This window comes from Bufo bufo, chromosome 1, assembly GCF_905171765.1.
Source record: "Bufo bufo chromosome 1, aBufBuf1.1, whole genome shotgun sequence".
NCBI lineage: Eukaryota > Metazoa > Chordata > Amphibia > Anura > Bufonidae > Bufo > Bufo bufo.
Window position 1 is genome coordinate 833,303,120 of NC_053389.1, and position 19,932 is coordinate 833,323,051.

At 43.0% G+C, this 19,932-nt stretch overlaps 1 protein-coding gene across 1 annotated transcript; it reads right to left on the reverse strand.

Annotated features, from left to right (window-relative positions):
* Positions 1–227: 227 nt before the first annotated feature.
* On the reverse strand, positions 228–19,601 carry LOC120990352 (olfactory receptor 6B1-like). The gene is made up of 2 exons (XM_040419110.1): positions 18,965–19,601; positions 228–250 (listed from the first exon to the last, which is right to left on the reverse strand). The coding sequence occupies exons 1-2, from the start codon at positions 19,599–19,601 to the stop codon at positions 228–230; spliced, it is 660 nt and encodes a 219-aa protein (XP_040275044.1).
* Positions 19,602–19,932: the final 331 nt, after the last annotated feature.

Consider the following 19,932-nt stretch of genomic DNA (forward strand, 5'->3'; position numbering starts at 1 on the left):
AAATAAAAAGAAATATGGAATTAACCTCTGGTGGTGATGTTGCTAAAGAGAGAAGAGTCCTGGAGTGGAGAACTGTCACTTGGAAAAGAGAAATAGAAGGAAAAAAAAAAACATTGCACATGCAAGTCGAACCACAAAAACAACAATGGAAAAAACTAACAAACAGTCTGGGCGTAAAAACAAAAACTACTCGTTGCGCAAAGCAACTGTATACCAATAAAAGTGTGTTATTTCCACTTCCACGATCCACCTATGGAAAGTAAATACAAAAAAAGAAAGTTTAAAACCAAATATTTTCTTTTCTACCGCAAAACCAACAGTATCGTGAAACTATACAAAACGCAGCAAGGTTCTAAAACACAAAACAATGGGTGAGGCGGCATGAATAAAAAACGCCTAAACAATTACACAAAAAAAAAACACCACTGAAGCACTTTCTCTACCAAAAAAAAAACTTCAGTTACAGGAAGTCTTGCTATATACATTGAGATACACTTGCTATATACATTGAGATACAGTAAAAAGTTTATTTTTACTTAAAACCAAAACTCAAATACAAAAAACTAAAAAACCTTTGGAACACATACAATTGTATAGGACTGAATTACCACATCAATGTCTTGGAGGGTTCCCCTGAAACCGTAAACACTGGCAGGAGAATTTCTTCCCACCCAGTCATTGAAAAACTAATTTGCCCCCAGCCCCAAACCAACTTTAGATTAATTTTACCAAAGAAGCAGGATTTAACATTACAAGGTCGCCAAAACCGGTTTCCAGGGAAAGGGAAAAGTCTATTTAAATTAGATCTTAAAGTTCCTCAATTTTTAATATATATTTTTTTTAATACAAACAGTAAAATGGTTTACAAAGACCTCAATAACATCCCTTTATTTCACCTTCCCTGGCACACAAAATTAGAAACTCTGCTGAATTCCAGGAACCGATCTCTTTCCTCTCTGAGCTTCACATTTTAACCGTTCATATTGGGATTTAAAATCTGCTTCTTGGATCCATGACCTAGGCTGTCCCTGTCTACTATGCCTTTGCAAAGAACCATGTATGGGACTATTACCCCACCTTGCCGAATAAACTACTTTACTTCTAGGTGTGGTTCTGGGATACTTAACATACCTGTGTCTGTTGCCATTAGCAACGTTACAATATCGTGCAATGTGCCCAAATCCCCTGCATGCAAGACAACGAATAGCGTGTCTCCCTGCACAAAACATTTCCTGGGCACATGGTGATCTGCCTTGCTGCACAACATTAACCATCCCAACATGACTAGATCCCATGCTACCATCTGAATTGAGTCCTCTTACCACAGACTCATCTGAGGAATCTTCTGCCGTTGTATTAATACTTCCAACTCCAGGGTCAGACAAATTGTCCATCTCCATCCATGAGTCGGTTTCCGTATCTGACCCAAAGTCCTCAGACTTTTCCATACTTACAGCCCATACATTCCCTCTAACCCCAGACACATTACTCTCTAACGGTTGTTTCAATGACTCTGGCTGCACTAAGCACTGAGAATGTTCATCCTGTGTCCTCCTGCAGAGAGCAGACAATTCCCTTACAGCACCCTGTGCATGTGTCAGGCTTTCAGACAACCATTCACTCTCCTTGCGCAGCTCAGTATTACACCTCACAGTACATTCATAATTAGCGCTAGCTTCAGCTGCCTGCTGGACAAGAGTTCTCAATTTACCAATTTCCACTTTTAAATCTTCCACTTCTCCTTCCAAACTCAGCTTCAGCCTACAAGACTCCTGATATTTATCCGCTATCCACCCAGCAGCAAAAATCAGAGCATACTTGCCTTTCCGTTTGCGCCATTTTCTGGTACCGATCAGGTTTGTTACACAATTCTGAGTCTGCAGCCATGGATCAGTAGATCCCGGCATAGCTTGAAGAATGGCCACCGTGTCCTTCAACTTTAGAACTTCTTTAAAAATGCTTTCCATTGTACAGGAATACAAACACAATGGTTGCTACAAAAAAGACACTGGTACCGATCTCTAGGAGTTGTCCCAATACTTTTGGCACAGAACTACAAGCACCTCCTTTCTACACTGTAGTACCCGTATTAATTATGCCAAACAATTCTACAATTCAGTGTAACAGCCACAGATATACAAACATTAAGCAGAATCATCAACTATAGGACAATTTCACTGCTAAACTGCCACTAATGTTCACACAATGATTCCCCTATCAGACTGGTCACTGAGCTATACCATAACCGAACACTCAACTGGTATCCAGCACAAAACTTACCAAAACAAAATCAAACTGTACATAGAAAGGTTACAGAAAGACAAAATAACTATTCTGGACAAAACTGATATTTGAGGCAAAAACAAACAAATCGCTTTCCATAGACACCAAAACTAAAATCTAAAAGTGAACCAGCTAAAACTAAAATAAATTCCTTGTTAAAACCTGGAGCACCAAACTAACCAAGATGTCTGCCAAAGTCACATAGTCTTCATTCAAAGGAAATCAAAGATAGGCGACAAAACCACATGGCTTGACACACAAAGGAAGACAAGATGGTGTCTACAAAATCCAGCAATAGAAAAACCAAATTAAACAAAACTGTTTCTCTATTCCCTGTGCCCCACCACCGAAACCAGAGAAAACCTCCACTCTGCGGGTGATTTACAGGCTAACAGTATACAAATCCTCTCTAAATGCTGTCTCTCCTGTACAAACACTAAAACAAAATGCTGCCTCTACAAACCAAAATCACCTCTTACAAAATCACAGTAACATAAAAGTTACACAAAAATAGAGAAAAAACACGATACTCTGTACTGGTCAGCACACACATCACAATCTCACCATATAATCTCTGTACAATCAATTTAGATCCACTAAAAACTACACAACGGAAAAGCACTTACCTCGTCCTTACACAAAGAGAGCAAAAACATTCTTTTACCAAGCAGAAATTTCCTCTGACGCAGCAGACAAAATTACAGTTTACTTTCTCTCCCTTTTTACCTGCTGTGCAGAGGAAAAAATCTGTTGGTTCCCTTGTTATACCTAGCTCACCACTTTGTTGTAGACATTCGCTTGCGTCAGACACACATATCCAAGCTGCGCTAAAAGTGCGCCAAAGTACGCCAACCACAAAGAATTTTCCCGGTGCTTAAAAGCACGAGTATCAAGCGCTTTTGTGTAAGGAAAGGTCACACTCATCAAGAGTCAGACAAGGTGTTTCATCGTAGAGATTCTGTTCAGCACCCCCCCTGCCCAGCCTCTTCACTTTTACTTTATAGCCACAAAAGGGGTAACAATAGAAAGGGGCCGGCCCGTCACCCAACCACTTCCTTCATGTAACAGACATACAGGAAGTCATGATATACAGCAAGATGAGGAAACCACAATCACTTTAAATAACATAGCCAGCTAACAAAACACATGTATACAATAATCTCCCATTACCACTGGAGTGAAGTCTATCCAGCCTTGCTCAGTGATCAATGCCCAATAAAGTTACTATGATCCTCATGCATGCTTATTTACAGGACAACGTCATTGTCTCCAGCGGTTGATCAGGCGCACTAGAGACAACAAACGCACGTTCCTTTCATATATTGTTCTCCTAACAAATGCATCCACGCCAACCCAATAAATCTGCGCCTTGCACGGGGCGTCCATACATTCGCTAAGAAAACACTGCTCCTCCGCACATCAGTCTCCCCCGGCCCACAGCCCAGTGCCTAACACATGGACCATTTGCCAACAGAGACCTCTGCGCCCGGCAGCTGCGTCTCCGCATCCACAGGAAGATATCCACTCCAATGGTTTACCCTGACACTGATAGATATGATGACAATATACAATATATTAAAAAACACATCCTAATAAAATGTCCACAACAGTATTTATCTTCATGTAATGTCAACCCTGTGACCTATTCCACAAGGTTCCATGGCAGACTTGGTTATCTTAAGAAAAACTACCATAATATTTTCTGATATAAACCATACACTGGCTCCTCCTGAAAATAGAAAACACTTAGGAAATCACAATCTTTATATAAGTAAAGCTAAGACCTCTCAGGAATGGAGACTTAAAAATAATAGGACAAAGAATTCTCATAACATCAAACCTCAAGTTAATTAAAATTAAAGTGGGAAAAATAAGAAATCTCATGGTTGGTGTTAATGATTTTTGAGAACCGTATGAGGTCATTCTAAATATTATAATTTGAACATTATCCACAGATTGTAATGTTTACATATTAGCAATACACAATCATTGAGAAAAAAAATTGTTGTGTCAATGATTTGCCTGTGATCTAGGCAATTTTCACCTAGCAGTTAGAAAGTGTACAAAGTCATCACCTCCATGCTTTATTTCACTTCAAAGGTTTACCTTGCATTGACACACTGTTTATTACTCTGTAACTGCATTTTATATGTATATTATGATATACATCTTGTTTATTTGCATTTGTGTGCACAGCACTGCGAAAAGGGTTAATGAATACTGAGAGACTTTTTGGACTTTCTAGCTAATAATAAAAAGCTGTTAATTTTCCACACCTAAGTTCGCTACCATCGCCGTACATCTACGGCTCTGGTTCGGTCTTTAAATGAGCGAGCAGGCGCCATATACGGCGGGTCTCTGCTATTTCAAACAGCAGAGGCCCACTGCTAATGTCTGTGACTAGCAATAATGCTGATCGCGGACATTACAGCCTTTAGATATCCATGGTTAAGTGTGATCATGGCATCTAGAGAGTGAAAAAAACAGAAGTGTGTGCTTCCAGATCAATACTGGCATCTCCGTGTGGCAATCAGAGATGCTTGTCATTAATTCTAATAGGCTGGGTCTCTCTGAAGAGACCCAGCGTATTAGTGCTGCAATTCATATGTTGGCCAGCAGATGGCTGGCCAACATAAGAAATCAGCAATTCATATAATACTATACCACTTTTTGGAGTATGGTAATGTTCAATAAAAAAAGTAGTGGATATTGTAGCCTCCTAAAGGGGCTACAATTTTTTTTAAAAGTTAAAAAATATATATAAAAACATAAATAAATATAAAAATTTTAATCACCCCCTTTCCTTAGATTAAAAAAAATGAATACATATATTATAAAAAATATAAACATCAAGGGCATCACCATGTCTGAAAACACCCATACTATTAAAATATTTTTCCTATACGGCGAATGGCTTAAGGGAAAAAAGTATTAAAATGGCCTGTTCACCATTTTTTTCATCACTTCTATTACCCCCAAAATTTTTTATAAAATGTGATCAACAAGACATACACTCCAAAATGGTATCAATAAAAACTGCAGATCATACTGCAAAAAATGAGCCCCCACACAGCACAGTAGACATAACTATACAAAAGTTATAGGGGTCTTAAAGTTTTCATTTATTTTTTCATTACTTAAACATAGAAAATCTATACATATTTGCATCATTGTAATTATTCTGAGCCATAAAGTGAAGGACACAGGTCAGTTTTGCCACAAAGGGAATGTCATAGGGACAAAACCCATAAACCTGTGGAGGAATTGAGTTTTTTTTATCCAATTCCACCCCATTTGGAATTTTTTTCCCACTTCCCACTACTTGGTATGCCATACTAAATGGTGGCATTAGAAATTACAACTTGTCCCTCAAAAAAGCCCTCATATGGAAATGTGAAGAGAAAAATAAAAACATTATGGCTCCAGGAAGACAGGGAAGAAAAATGAAAAACCTCCTAAGGGTTAAATAAGAGAAGGTTTTGAAAGTAAAAGAAAACATACTTGTTTACCATCAAAACCAGACAGACTGAGCTTTTGAATGCCAGGTGCTCCTATGTTATTATGTCTGAAGACTTGCTTTTGTCTGGCAAAACTGCTGTGTCATTGCCATTAAGTATTACTGAAGCTCTGATTGAAGTCGACAAGAGATGGGAGTTGTAACATTGTATTTGTTAGGGATGAGCTTCTCCACTCCACCCCGCGCACTAGAAGGTTCTAGTTTAGCTAACAACTGTATATAAGGAAAGCAGTCAGAGCCTCTAGTGTGCTGCAGTTAAGGAACAGTGATTAAAAGAGGAAAACCCTGCCAGACTACTTGAGTGACCAGAAGAAGACATTAAGACAGGAATACTCTGCCACAGACCCTGGGCCTCCAGCCTTTGGCAGGGTACCAGCCTTCTGAGAGAGATAGGGACAGCTAGCTCAAGCGTTTTCTCAGAATCAATCCCTTCTTCTGCCCCGGAGGAGACTAGAGAAGCCTGCCCTATGCCTCACCTGTATTGTTTTGCCACTGAAATCCTCCAGTAAAGAAGCACCCTGGTTTACTGCAAACCCTGACTCTCTGGACTTATTTCCCATGAGCAGCAACACATGGTGAAACCTTGACGGTGTCCGGGGGACCCAGTGTTGCATTGGAAACCAAGCCAAACCCGGTGACTGCATGTTATTTCAGTACTCCTCTGGTATTCACCCTTTAACTTCTGTACAGAAATCTACTGTAGACTTCAGTGCAGGGGAGGAATCAGAATGTTCTCTCTTGGGATAGTCCGAGTATAGTTCAGAGCAGACCTATTGTACTGAGGTGAGGGACACTGGTGCCAGCACCAGAGGCTCTTGGCACAGAAAACACCTCAAAAACGCACCAAAACCACAGGTAAAGTCAGAATAGTAACTTATACCGATAATGGGATTTTTGGCAAGACTTGACCATAGGAACTTTGCCGGAAGGCTGGTATGCAGGAAAACTACACCACAATAGCAGTAGCAATTTTTCACAAACTTACCTGTCCGGGCTCCAGCAGTGAGATCTCCAGCTTTGGCGCAACTGTGCCAGGAGAGACATGCTGCTAAGCCAGACCCCCTGGTGATGCGGCAGCGTCATTAGCAACTGGACGCAATGCTTTCTCCCCACAGCGGGCATGTGCTGGAGGAGACTAGCAGTGGGCTGATTGTTCAGCTGATCTCCTGTGTGCTGTATTGTGACTAATGAAGCGCAGAGTCATGGATCTATAAGGTTCTGATCCAGAAACTCGGTGCTCTATTTAAACCCCTGATGGCAATACATCCTTGTCAGTTATAGGTTTTCCTTGATGTGCTCTCGCTTCTATTTTCCGGTTTGGATTCTTACTATTGGATTTGACTTCGGCTTGACTTGGACCTCTCTCTCTGCTTATGATTTGGTATTGAATTGACCTCCCAGCTTTGACCTTGAGAAGTAGTGATGATTGGCAGAGGTCATATTCGAATTCGTGATATTTTGCAAATATTTTGTAGAATATTCGTCATATATTCGCAAATTCGTACATATTCGTTATATATTCTCCATTCTTTTTGTTTAAGCAAAAATCGGCATGGTAATGATCGTGCAATATGCAACTATTGCGCGATCAATACAGGCGTGGGTCAAAAACGAATATATAGCACTGTAGAATATAGTGCTATATATTTGTTTTTAGAATATTCGTCATATTTTCCCTCTGAATAGATGATTCCTCCCTGCTTCTTGCTTGTGGGCCAATGACGCCATTGGCCCACAAGCAAGAAGCAGAGAGGAATCATGTGTAGGGTTGAGCGAACCCGAACTGTAAAGTTCTGGTTCGTACCGAACTTTAGGATTTTTGGGGCCGGGCCCGAACCCGAACATTTCAGTAAAAGTTTGGGTTCGGTGTTCGGCGCTTTCTTGGCGCTTATTGAAAGGGTGCAGAGCAGCCAATCAACAAGCGTTTAACTCGTGTGCCCTTAGAAGCCATCACAGCCATGCCTACTAATAGCATGGCTGTGATTGGCCAGAGCAGCATGTGACCCAGGCTCTACATAAGCTGGAGTCACGTAGCGCTGCACGTCACTCTGCTGTGCTTAGTGTAGGGAGAGGATGCTGCTGGTGATTTCAGGGAGAGAATAGGAGATAATCTTTGTTCAAAATGTGAATCTAACTCAGCGATCTACATACATTTAGTTGTGTGGGTGCAGGGCACAATTTTTTTTATCCCGCCCTGAGCCCAGCCCGAAAAAAAATAACTTTTATAAGTCAGTTAGGTGAGCGGCGGCGGCCATTTTATGCAAGCTTAGTGCACCAGCACTGCATCTGAGCTTTTGGGACATTGAAATCCAAGCTTTAAAAACAGCACAAATAATGTTTGTAAAAAAATCACAATTTTTTGGCAATATCCTACATCTGGTGCATTTGCAGGATTAGTCAGTGTGCAATTTAAGCTAGAAATACAGCCATAATTTTCTGGGATTTTACAAACACACTTTCTTGCCAAAATCCACTATTTTCCAGATCTGCAAGTGTGAAATTCAAGTTTAATATATACAGCTTTCATATTCTGTTACCAAAAAAAACACTTTTTTGGCAATCTACAACATCTGTATTAGTCAGAGTGCAATTTAAGCTAGAAATACAGCCATCATTTTCTGGGTTTTTAAAAACACACTTTTTTGCCAAAATACACAATTTTTCTGGCCTTGCAGCATCAGCACGTTTGAAATATACTGCTGTCATATTTAGTTATTAACCGCCTCCGGACCGCCTAACGCAGGATTGTGTTCCGGAGGCGGCAGCTGCAGGCAGAGTCACGCATATACGCGTCATCTCGCGAGACGCAAGATTTCCTGTGAACGCGCGCACACAGGCGCGCGCGTTCACAGGATCAAAAGGTGAGCGAGTGGATCTAAAGCCTGCCAGCGGCGATCGTTCGCTGGCAGGCTGTAGATGCGATTTTTTTAACCCCTAACAGGTATATTAGATGCTGTTTTGATAACAGCGTCTAATATACCTGCTTACCTGGTCCTCTGGTGGTCCCTTTTGCTTGGATCGACCACCAGAGGACACAGGCAGCTCAGTAATAAGTAGCACCAAACACCACTACACTACACCCCCCCTGTCACTTATTAACCCCTTATTAACCCCTGATCACCCCATATAGACTCCCTGATCACCCCCCTTTCATTGATCACCCCCCTGTCATTGATCACCCCCCTGTAAGGCTCCATTCAGACGTCCGTATGTTTTTTACGGATCCACGGATACATGGATCGGATCCGCGAAACGCATACGGACGTCTGAATGGAGCCTTACAGGGGGGTGATCAATGACAGGGGGGTGATCACCCCATATAGACTCCCTGATCACCCCCCTGTCATTGATCACGCCCTTGTAAGGCTGGCTCCATTCAGAGGTCCGTATGTGTTTTGCGGATCCACGGATCCATGGATCGGATCCGCGAAACGCATACGGACGTCTGAATGGAGCCTTACAGGGGGGTGATCAATGACAGGGGGGTGATCACCCCATATAGACTCCCTGATCACCCCCCTGTCATTGATCACCCCCCTGTAAGGCTCCATTCAGACGTCCATATGTTTTTTACGGATCCACGGATACATGGATCGGATCCGCAAAACACATACGGACGTCTGAATGGAGCCTTACAGGGGGGTGATCAATGACAGGGGGGTGATCACCCCATATAGACTCCCTGATCACCCCCCTGTCATTAATCACCCCCCTGTAAGGCTCCATTCAGACGTCCATATGTTTTTTACGGATCCACGGATACATGGATCGGATCCGCAAAACACATACGGACGTCTGAATGGAGCCTTACAGGGGGGTGATCAATGACAGGGGGGTGATCACCCCATATAGACTCCCTGATCACCCCCCTGTCATTGATCACCCCCCTGTCATTGATCACCCCCCTGTAAGGCTCCATTCAGACGTCCATATGTTTTTTACGGATCCACGGATACATGGATCGGATCCGCAAAACACATACGGACGTCTGAATCGAGCCTTACAGGGGGGTGATCACTGACAGGGGGGTGATCACCCCAAATAGACTCCCTGATCACCCCCCTGTCATTGATCACCCCCTGTCATTGATCACCCCCCTGTAAGGCTCCATTCAGACGTCCGTATGTGTTTTGCGGATCCGATCCATGTATCCGTGGATCCGTAAAAAACATATGGACGTCTGAATGGAGCCTTACAGGGGGGTGATCAATGACAGGGGGGGTGATCAGGGAGTCTATATGTCACCCCCCTGTCATTGATCACCCCCCTGGAAGGCTCCATTCAGACATTTTTTTGTATAAAAAAATGGGAAAAGTTGTCTTTTGACCGAGATATTTCTCTCACCCAGCATAGGTATATGTAAAATGACACCCCAAAACACATTGCCCAACTTCTCCTGAGTACGGCGATACCAGATGTGTGACACTTTTTTGCAGCCTAGGTGGGCAAAGGGGCCCACATTCCAAAGAGCACCTTTAGGATTTCACAGGTCATTTTTTACACATTTTGATTTCAAACTACTTCCCACACATTAGGTCCCCTAGAATGCCAGGGCAGTATAACTACCCCACAAGTGACCCCATTTTGGAAAGAAGACACCCCAAGGTATTCCGTGAGGGGCATGGCGAGTTCCTAGAATTTTTTATTTTTTTTCACAAGTTAGCGGAAAATGATGATTTTTTTATATTTTTTTTTCTTACAAAGTCTCATATTCCTCTAACTTGTGACAAAAAATAAAAACTTCCATGAACTTACTATGCCCATCACGAAATACCTTAGGGTGTCTTCTTTCCAAAATGGGGTCACTTGTGCGGTAGTTATACTGCCCTGGCAATTTAGGGGCCCTAATGTGTGGGAAGTAGTTTGAAATCAAAATGTGCTCTTTGGAATGTGGGCCCCTTTGCCCACCTAGGCTGCAAAAAAAGTGTCACACATCTGGTATCGCCGTACTCAGGAGAAGTTGGGCAATGTGTTTTGGGGTGTCATTTTACATATCTCATGCTGGGTGAGATAAATATCTCGGCAAAAGACAACTTTTCCAATTTTTTTATACAAATTTGGCATTTGACCGAGATATTTCTCTCACCCAGCATGGGTATATGTAAAATGACACCCCAAAACACATTGCCCAACTTCTCCTGAGTACGGCGATACCAGATGTGTGACACTTTTGTTCATTTTTTACACATTTCGATTTCAAACTACTTCCCACACATTAGGGCCCCTAAATTGCCAGGGCAGTATAACTACCCCACAAGTGACCCCATTTTGGAAAGAAGACACCCCAAGGTATTTCGTGATGGGCATAGTGAGTTCATGGAAGTTTTTATTTTTTTCACAAGTTAGTGGAATATGAGCCTTTGTAAGAAAAAAATAAAAATCATCATTTTCCGCTAACTTGTGCCAAAAAATAAAAAGTTCTATGAACTCACTATGCCCATCAGCGAATACCTTAGGGTGTCTACTTTCCGAAATGGGGTCATTTGTGGGGTTTTTCTACTGTCTGGGCATTGTAGAACCTCAGGAAACATGACAGGTGCTCAGAAAGTCAGAGCTGCTTCAAAAAGCGGAAATTCACATTTTTGTACCATAGTTTTTAAACGCTGTAGCTTTTACCCAAACCATTTTTTTTTTTACCCAAACATTTTTTTTTTATCAAAGACATGTAGAACAATGAATTTTGAGAAAAATTTATATATGGATGTCGATTTTTTTGAAAAATTTTACAACTGCAAGTGAAAAATGTCATTTTTTTGCAAAAAAATTGGTAAATTTCGATTAATAGAAAAAAAAGTAAAAATGTCAGCAGCAATGAAATACCACCAAATGAAAGCTCTATTAGTGAGAAGAAAAGGAGGTAAAATTCATTTGGGTGGTAAGTTGCATGACCGAGCAATAAACGGTGAAAATAGTGTAGTGCTGAAGTGTAAAAAGTGGCCTGGTCATTAAGGGTGTTTAAGCTAGGGGGGCTACGGTGGTTAAACAAACACAAGTTTGGGGGGAAAAATTTTTATTTTGCAGACTTTGCTGCATATGTCATTGTGAGATACAGCCTTTACATAGTGTGGTTCTATTCAATTATTTGAAATAAAGCCATTTTGGGCACAATTCTTTAATATCGGCCTAGTGTGGGTCAGGGCATGTGATATACACCCTGTATTTACTGGGGTTATATTGTTCTATTAATAAAACACTCTTTTTTGGGAAAAATACACAATTGTTGCGCCCTTGCAGCATCAAGACGTTTGAAATTCCAGGGTTATATACTGCTGTCATATTCAGTTATTAAACTAACACCCGTTTGGGCTTAAATTTTTATTTGGCAGCCTTTGCTGCAGATGTCATTGTGAGACACACCCTTTATATGTTTGGGTTATATTCAGATATTTGAAATACAGCCATTTTGTGCACAAATCTTCAATTGCGGCCTAGTGTGAGTCAGGGCGTGTGAGATACCCCCTCTATTTACAGGGGTTCTATTCAGGTATTTGAAATACAGCCATTTTGGGAAAACAAATTTAATTGCGGCCTACTCTGGATCAAGGTGTGTGAGATACACCCTGTACATACTGTAGTTCTATTCTACTATTAATTAAACACCCATTTTGGGCAAGATCCTAAATTCGAGAAATATGAGGAGAGCGTCAAATAAGGGACGTGGCCCAGGTCGTGGTGCTGCTTGTGGAGCTCCTGTTGCAGGGAGAGGACGTGGTCGATCTGTACCAGCTACACGAACAAGTGAAATCCCTTCCTCAAGTGCGAGTAGGTGAAAAAACCTGCAGCGGTATCTGGTCGGGCCTAATGCGGTTATAAGAATGGTGAGGCCTGAACAAGTACAGGCGATAGTAGATTGGGTTGCTGACAGTGGCTCCAGTTCATTCACATTGTCTCCTACCCAGTCTCCTGCTGAAAGATCACAGTTGGCAATTGCAGCCGATGTCCTTCAGTCTTTCACCTCACAACCTTGCAAATCAGCCAAGCAGCCTGATCCCAAAGTCATGCAGCAGTCTCTTCTGATTTTTGATGACTCTGTTAGCAGGGTTTCCCAGGGCCATCCACCTATCCCTGCCCCAGAAGTGGAAGAGATTGAGTGCACCGATGCCCAACCACTTATCTTTCAAGATGAGTACGTGGGAGGACCATCACAGCACATCTCAGATGATGACGAAACACAGGTGCCAACTGCTGGGGCTTTCGAAAGTGTGCAGACCGACAAGGAGGGCAGGGGTGAAGACTAGGTGGAAGAGGATGTTGAGGACGATGAGGTCCTCGACCCCACATGGAATCAAGGTCATGCGAGTGACCTATGTAGTTCGGAGGAAGAGGCGGTGGTCGAACAGAACCACCAGCACAGCAGAAGAGGGAGCAGGGTGCAAAAGTGGAGAGGCCGTCCTCTAGACAGTAGGCCTGCTACTGCCCACCGCAGCAAGGGACCGAGCACACCAAAGTCAGCTCCAAGGAGTTCCCTGGCGTGGCAGTTCTTCAGACAATGTGCTGACGACAAGACACGAGTGGTTTGCACGCTGTGCAATCGGAACCTGAAGCGAGGCATAAACGTTCTCAACCTGAGCACAACCTGCATGACCAGGCATTTAAAGTTCTAAGCACGAGCTGCAGTGGAGTAGACACCTCAAAAACCAAGAAAGGTCTCTGGCTCCTCCTGCTTCCACTTCTGCTGCAGTCTCAGCCTCTTCATCCACCTCTGGAGTGACAGTGCCACCTGCTACCCCGCAAACAGAGGATCTTCCAGCAACACCACCACCTGGTCCACCAAGCATCTCCACGGAAGCGTTCAGCTATCCATCTCCCAAACACTGGAGAGGAAGAGTAAGTACCCACTTACCCACCCGCGATCCCTAGCCCTGACTGCCAGCATTTCTAAATTACTGGACTTTGAAATGCTGTCATTCCGTCTGGTGGAGACGAATAGTTTTAAAGGCCTTATGGCGGTGGCTGTCCCACAGTACGTCGTGCCCAGCCGCCACTACATTTCAAGGCGAGCCATCCCTTCCCTGCACAACCAAGTAGGGGAAAAAATCAGGTGTGCACTGCACAACGCCATCTGTGGCAAGGTGCACCTGACTACGGATACGTGGACCAGTAAGCACGGTCAGGGCCGTTATATCTCCATACCAGCACACAGGGTAAATGCAGTTGCAGCTGGGCCTGAGGCGGATAGCAGTTTGGCGCATGTCCTTCCACCACCGAGGATTGCAGGGCTCTTCAGTTTGCCTGCTGTTGCTTCCTCCTCCTACTCTGCTTCCTCATCCGGTCAGCATAACACCTTCACCACCAACTTCAGCACAGCCAGGGGTAAACGACAGCAGGCAGTTTTAAAATTTGTCTGTTTGGGGGACAAACCCCACACCGCGCAGGAGCTGTGGACGGGCCTCGAACAACAGACCGATGAGTTGTTTGTGCCAGTCAGCCTCAAGCCCGGCCTGGTGGTGTGCGATAATGGGCAAAATCTCGTAGCAGTTCTGGGACTAGCCGGTTTGACGCACATCCCTTGCCTGGCACATGTGCTGAATTTGGTGGTGCAGAGATTCCTTAAAAATTACCCCGATATGTCAGAGCTGCCGCAAAAAGTGCAGGCTGACTGTGCGCGTTTTCGGCGTTCTCACCCTGCTGCTGCTCGCCTGTCAGCGCTGCAGCGTAACTTCGGCCTTCACGCTCACTGCCTCATATGCGACGTGCCCACAAGGTGGAACTCCACCTTGCACATGCTGGCCAGACTGTGCGAGCAGCAGCAGGCGATAGTGGAGTTTCAGCTGCAGCACGCAGGGGTGAGTCGCTCGGAGGAAAAGCACCACTTCACCACCAATGACTGGGCCTCCATGCGAGACCTGTGTTCCTTGTTGCGCTGTTTCGAGTACTCCACCAACATGGCCAGTGCCGATAACGCCGTTCTCAGCGTAACTATCCCACTTCTATGCCTCCTTAAAAAAACGCTGCTGGCGATGATGGAAGAGGATGTGGCACAGGAGGAGGAAGAGGGATCATTTCGTAGGGTTTCCAGCTAGTCATTCACAAATGGCTCCGAGGGTGGGTTCCTGCAAACACAAACGCCAGGTACACAATTGTCCAGCCAGGGGCACAGTTCTAGAGGATGACGAGGTGAAGGATGAGGAGGAGGAGATGGTTGAGGAGGAGCCATGTTCACAGCAGGGTGGCACCCAGACCAGCTCATGGCCATCACTGGGGCGGATACAGAGGACACAGACGATACACCTCCCACAGAGGACAGCTTTTCATTGCCTCTGGGCAGTTTGGCACACATGAGCAATTACATGCTACAGTGTCTCCGCAATGACCGCCGAGTTGCCCACATTCTAAATTGTGCTGATTATTGGTTGGCCACGCTGCTGGATCCCCGTTACAAGGACAACAAACCGTCTTTAATTTCGTCACTGGAGCGTGATCGTAAGATGCGCGAGTACAAGCGCACGCTGGTAGACGCGCTGCTGGTGGCATTCCCATTCCGGGGGCACAGTGGAATCACAAGGCGAAGGCAGAGGGCGAGGAAGAGGTCGCCAACGCAGCTGGGGCACCGCCAGCACCTCAGAAGGCAGGGTAAGCATGGCCGAAATGTGGAAAAGCTTTGTCAGCACGACACAACAACCAGCACCACCAGCTGATATGGAAGGTCTTAGCTGGAGGCAGCATTTCAGCAACATGGTGGAGCAGTATGTGTGCACACGCCTACACGTACTGAATGACGGGTCTGTCCCCTTCAACTTCTGGGTCTCCAAATTGGGCACATGGCCTAAGCTTGCCCTTTACGCCTTGGAGGTGCTGGCCTGCCCTGCAGCCAGTGTATTGTCTGAACGTGTGTTTAGCACGTCAGGGGGCGTTATCACAGACAAGTGCAGCCGCCTGTCCACAGTCAATGTGGACAAGCTCACGTTCATTAAAATGAACCAGGCATGGATTCCTCAGGACTTGTCCGTACCTTGTGCAGAATAGACATGTATACCGGCACTAACCAGCCATTGTTATACTGCAGCGCAATTGCTCATGTTTGTATTTTGGATATTTCACACTCTTTTGGAGTGTACCCAAATTTTAAAAAATAAAATTAAAACCAAAAACCTGTGTTGTCTACCTTGTCCTCCTCCACCGCTGCTTCCACCTACACCGCTACGTCCACTGCCTCCTCAAACTCCTACTCCATATGGAACTCCACCTCATAAATCAATTTTTTTATTTATTTGTACGTATTTTTTTTAATGTCATTTCACTACCTTGTCAGTTATATTTTTGGTTTAAATTCACCAATTTTTGTGTGTTATGTACCACTGTTTTACCTAGTAGACATGTTAAAAAATAAATAAATATTGTCAGTTACATTTTCGGCTGAAATGCAACAATTTTTGGGTGTGATCTACCACTGCTATACCTAGTAGACAGGTAAAAAATAAAAAAATTGTCAATTACATTTTCTGGTGAAATTCACCAATTTTTGGGTGTGATGTACCACTGCTATACCTAGTAGACAGGTTAAAAAATTTCAATAATTTTTCTTTTACATTTTCGGGTGACAATAAACAATTTTTTTCTGTCATAGACCCCTGCTCTACCAAGTAGACAGGTTAATAAATTTCGCTAATTTTTGTGTTAAATTCTTGGGTTGACATTATACAATTTTAGATGTGAATAAACCCCTGCTCTGCATAGGTGACAGGGAATAAAATTTCAGAAATTCTTTTTTAATTGATGCGCGCCACCTCCTTTGATTCAATGCTTAAACTTTAACAAGTTGTACCACATTTGCGCTTCAATACTTTGTCCCACATTTCCGCTTTACTCTTTTGGCCAACATTTTCCCTTCAATACTTTGTCCCACATTTCTGCTTTACTCTTTTGGCCCACATTTGGGCTTCTGTTATTTGTCCCACATTTGCACTTTAACAGCTATTCCCAAATTTCCGCTCGATCCCAAAAAAAAATTATAAATTTTTCTCCCTTAAATTTGGTCTCTTTTTCTCACACTCCCTCTCCGGTGTGGAACCCTGATTCGCCGATATCCGTGATCAATATGGTAGGCTCAGAAAAGAACATCGAAAGTTGATAGAGAAGATGTCTAAATGGATGGTGGATGTCACTGGGGCACCTCTACATAGGTGACAGGAACATCAATTTAAAAATATTGTCAATTACATTGTCAGGTGATATTTAAAATTTTTTGCCGGATAGAAACCCCTGCTCTGCATAGTTGACAGTGAATAAAATTTAATAAATTCTTCATTAATTGATGCGCGCCACATCCTTTCATTCAATGCTTAAACTTTAAAAAGTTGTCCCACTTTTAAGCTTTAATAATTTGTCCCATAATTCCGCTCTATAATTTTAAATTTGAAAAAATTAATCCTCCCTTGGATGTAGTCTCTTTTTCTCACGCTCCCTCTCCGGCGTGGAACCCTGATTCCCCGCCACCCGTGATCACCATGGTAGGCGCAGAAAAAAACATCGAAAGTTGATAGAGCAGATATCAAATTGGATCTTGACCACCACGGGGACGTGCGACATGGTGAGTATGCACACGCCTACGTGAACTGACTGCGTGAACTGACAGCCCCTGCAACTTCTGGGACTCCAAATTGGGCACATGGCCTGAGCTTGCCCTTTAGGCCTTGGAGGTGCTGGCCTGCCCTGCAGCCAGTGTATTGTCTGAATGTGTGTTAAGCACGACTGGAGGGGGTTATCACAGGTTATATTTCCCAATGTTTTGGGATGTACCCTAATAAAAAAATTAAAAAAAAATTGAAAACTAAAAAACTGTGTAGGCTAACTCCTCCTCCTCCACCGCCGCTTCCACCTACACTGCCACATCCACCGCCTCCTCAACCTCCTACTCCATATGGACCTCGTCCTCCTAGATTAAGAATATTATTTTTTATTTTTACGTATTTTATTTAAAGTCATTTCCCTATCCACATTTGTTTGCAGAGCACTTGTCATGCTCTTAACCACATTTTGATGCCATTTGCAGCCCTCTAGCCCTTTCCATGACATTTTTACAGCCATTTTAGTGCTCAAAAGTTCGGTTCCCCATTGCCTTCAATGGGGTTCGGGTTCAGGGTCAAGTTCGGGTGCCGAACTCAAACTTTTTTCTGAAGTTCGGCCGAAACCATCGAACCCAAACATCCAGGTGTCCACTCAACTCTAATAATGTGTTCAGATGGAAAAAAATGACGAATATTTGTCATTACGAATATACAGCCCTATATTCTAAATATTCGCAAATTTTGTGCCGATATTCGAGATAAAAATTCGCTATTCGAATATTCACGCTCAACACCATTGAGAAGTAGATATGTCCCGAATTATTCGCCGGCGAACAGTTCCCGGCGAACATTGCTTGTTCGCGTACGCCGCGGCGGGCGAACATGCTATTTAGGGCAGATAGCCGTCAGCTGGATTAGCTAGGACCTTGAGTGTTTGCTGCATGGAGGGGCTTGCAGGGAGGATTTTTTCACCTGGTGTTCATTTATGAGGGTCACCTATACAAAGGTGGTTAATCCCCTCCCCCTGGCAACGTTTAGTCCTAGACTTGGTAACCCTGTACTTGATGTTATAGCACATAATTACCTGTGATTTGAGCACTCCACAGTGGTTCTTTCACAGGTGCTGTCATTGCATGAGGTTACCACTATTTATCCAGCAATTATACATATGTTGTATGACGAGCTGATGCTGTAGTTGCTCCGCACCTCTTGTACAGCCACATGTACTGGTGTGATCTTTACGCATCTCTTAAATGTCTAGTGTCAACATATAGTATATCATTTTTGTTTGTTTGTAGATTTAGGGACTTTCACACTTCTCCCTAGTTTTAGTGTATATCTAATAAATTTAAGTTTTATCTTAATCACAACGTTTCTTCCAGCTGTGACTCCTTCAATAATCGCGAAATGTAAATTTCCTAGCAGAGTTTTTCAGAAATCTTTAATTGTAGATATTACCATAATGATTTTTTATTTTTTTGCTTAACCAATCAATATGAAAAATTCAGCATACAACACCTTGTTTTGCTAATTTACCAGATCTCATGCTTTTAAAATGTTCTTTGTACGGCTTTTCTAATGTCTTTATTTCTCAGACTGTATATAATGGGGTTAATCAAAGGAGTAAAGACAGTATAGAACAGGGAGAGTGTTTTACTTATGGCGTTTGTCAGGCCTTTTGATGGAACAGCATAAATACTGAACATAGTCCAATAGAATGTGGAAACCACAATGAGGTGGGAGCTACAGGTGGAGAAGGCTTTCTGTCTACCAGTACTGGATGGGATCCTTAAGACTGCTAAAATAATATATGTATAAGACACTACAATGATTGTGGTCGGGATTATTACAATTGGTATAGTCATAACATAAACCACTAAGTGGATCATAGAGGTGTCAGAACAGGCAAGTTCTAGTAAGGGAATAGGATCACAGAATAAATGGTCAATGATATTTGGCCCACAAAAATTTAGTTTTGCAGTTTTTATGATGTGAATTAAAATGATAGAAAACCCAAGCAACCAACTGGTTATAGACAAAATTATGCAATATCCTCCTGTCATGATGGTGAAGTAGTGAAGTGGATTACAGATGGCCACATATCTGTCATAAGACATCACGGCGATAAGAAAACACTCAACTGCTTCAGAGGCACAGAAGAAATACAACTGAGTGATGCAATCAATAATAGTAATGGCTCCTCCATTATTCAGTAGGATGTAGAGCAGGTTGGGGACAATATCTGAGATCACAAAAATGTCACTGATGGACAGTTGTGAGATGAAGAAGTACATTGGAGTCTGGAGGTTCTTGCTGGTGGACACCAGGGTGATGATCAGGAGGTTCCCACATACAGTATTGTTGCACAGTAAACCACCAGAAGAAGACAAAATAAGAAAAATCTTAAATCTTGGTTGACTTGAAATCCTAACAGGTAAAACTCAGTGACCACAGTCAGATTGTTCCTCTACACATAGAACATACAGTAGTTATGCTGCAACAAACCAAAAGCAACAACATATAATAACTAGATGGTTATTAATTCATGTTCATGGCATAAATAATAGGCCACCGAATACACTGTAATATTTAGTTCTTTATGTCTTTAAAATTAATCAAACCACT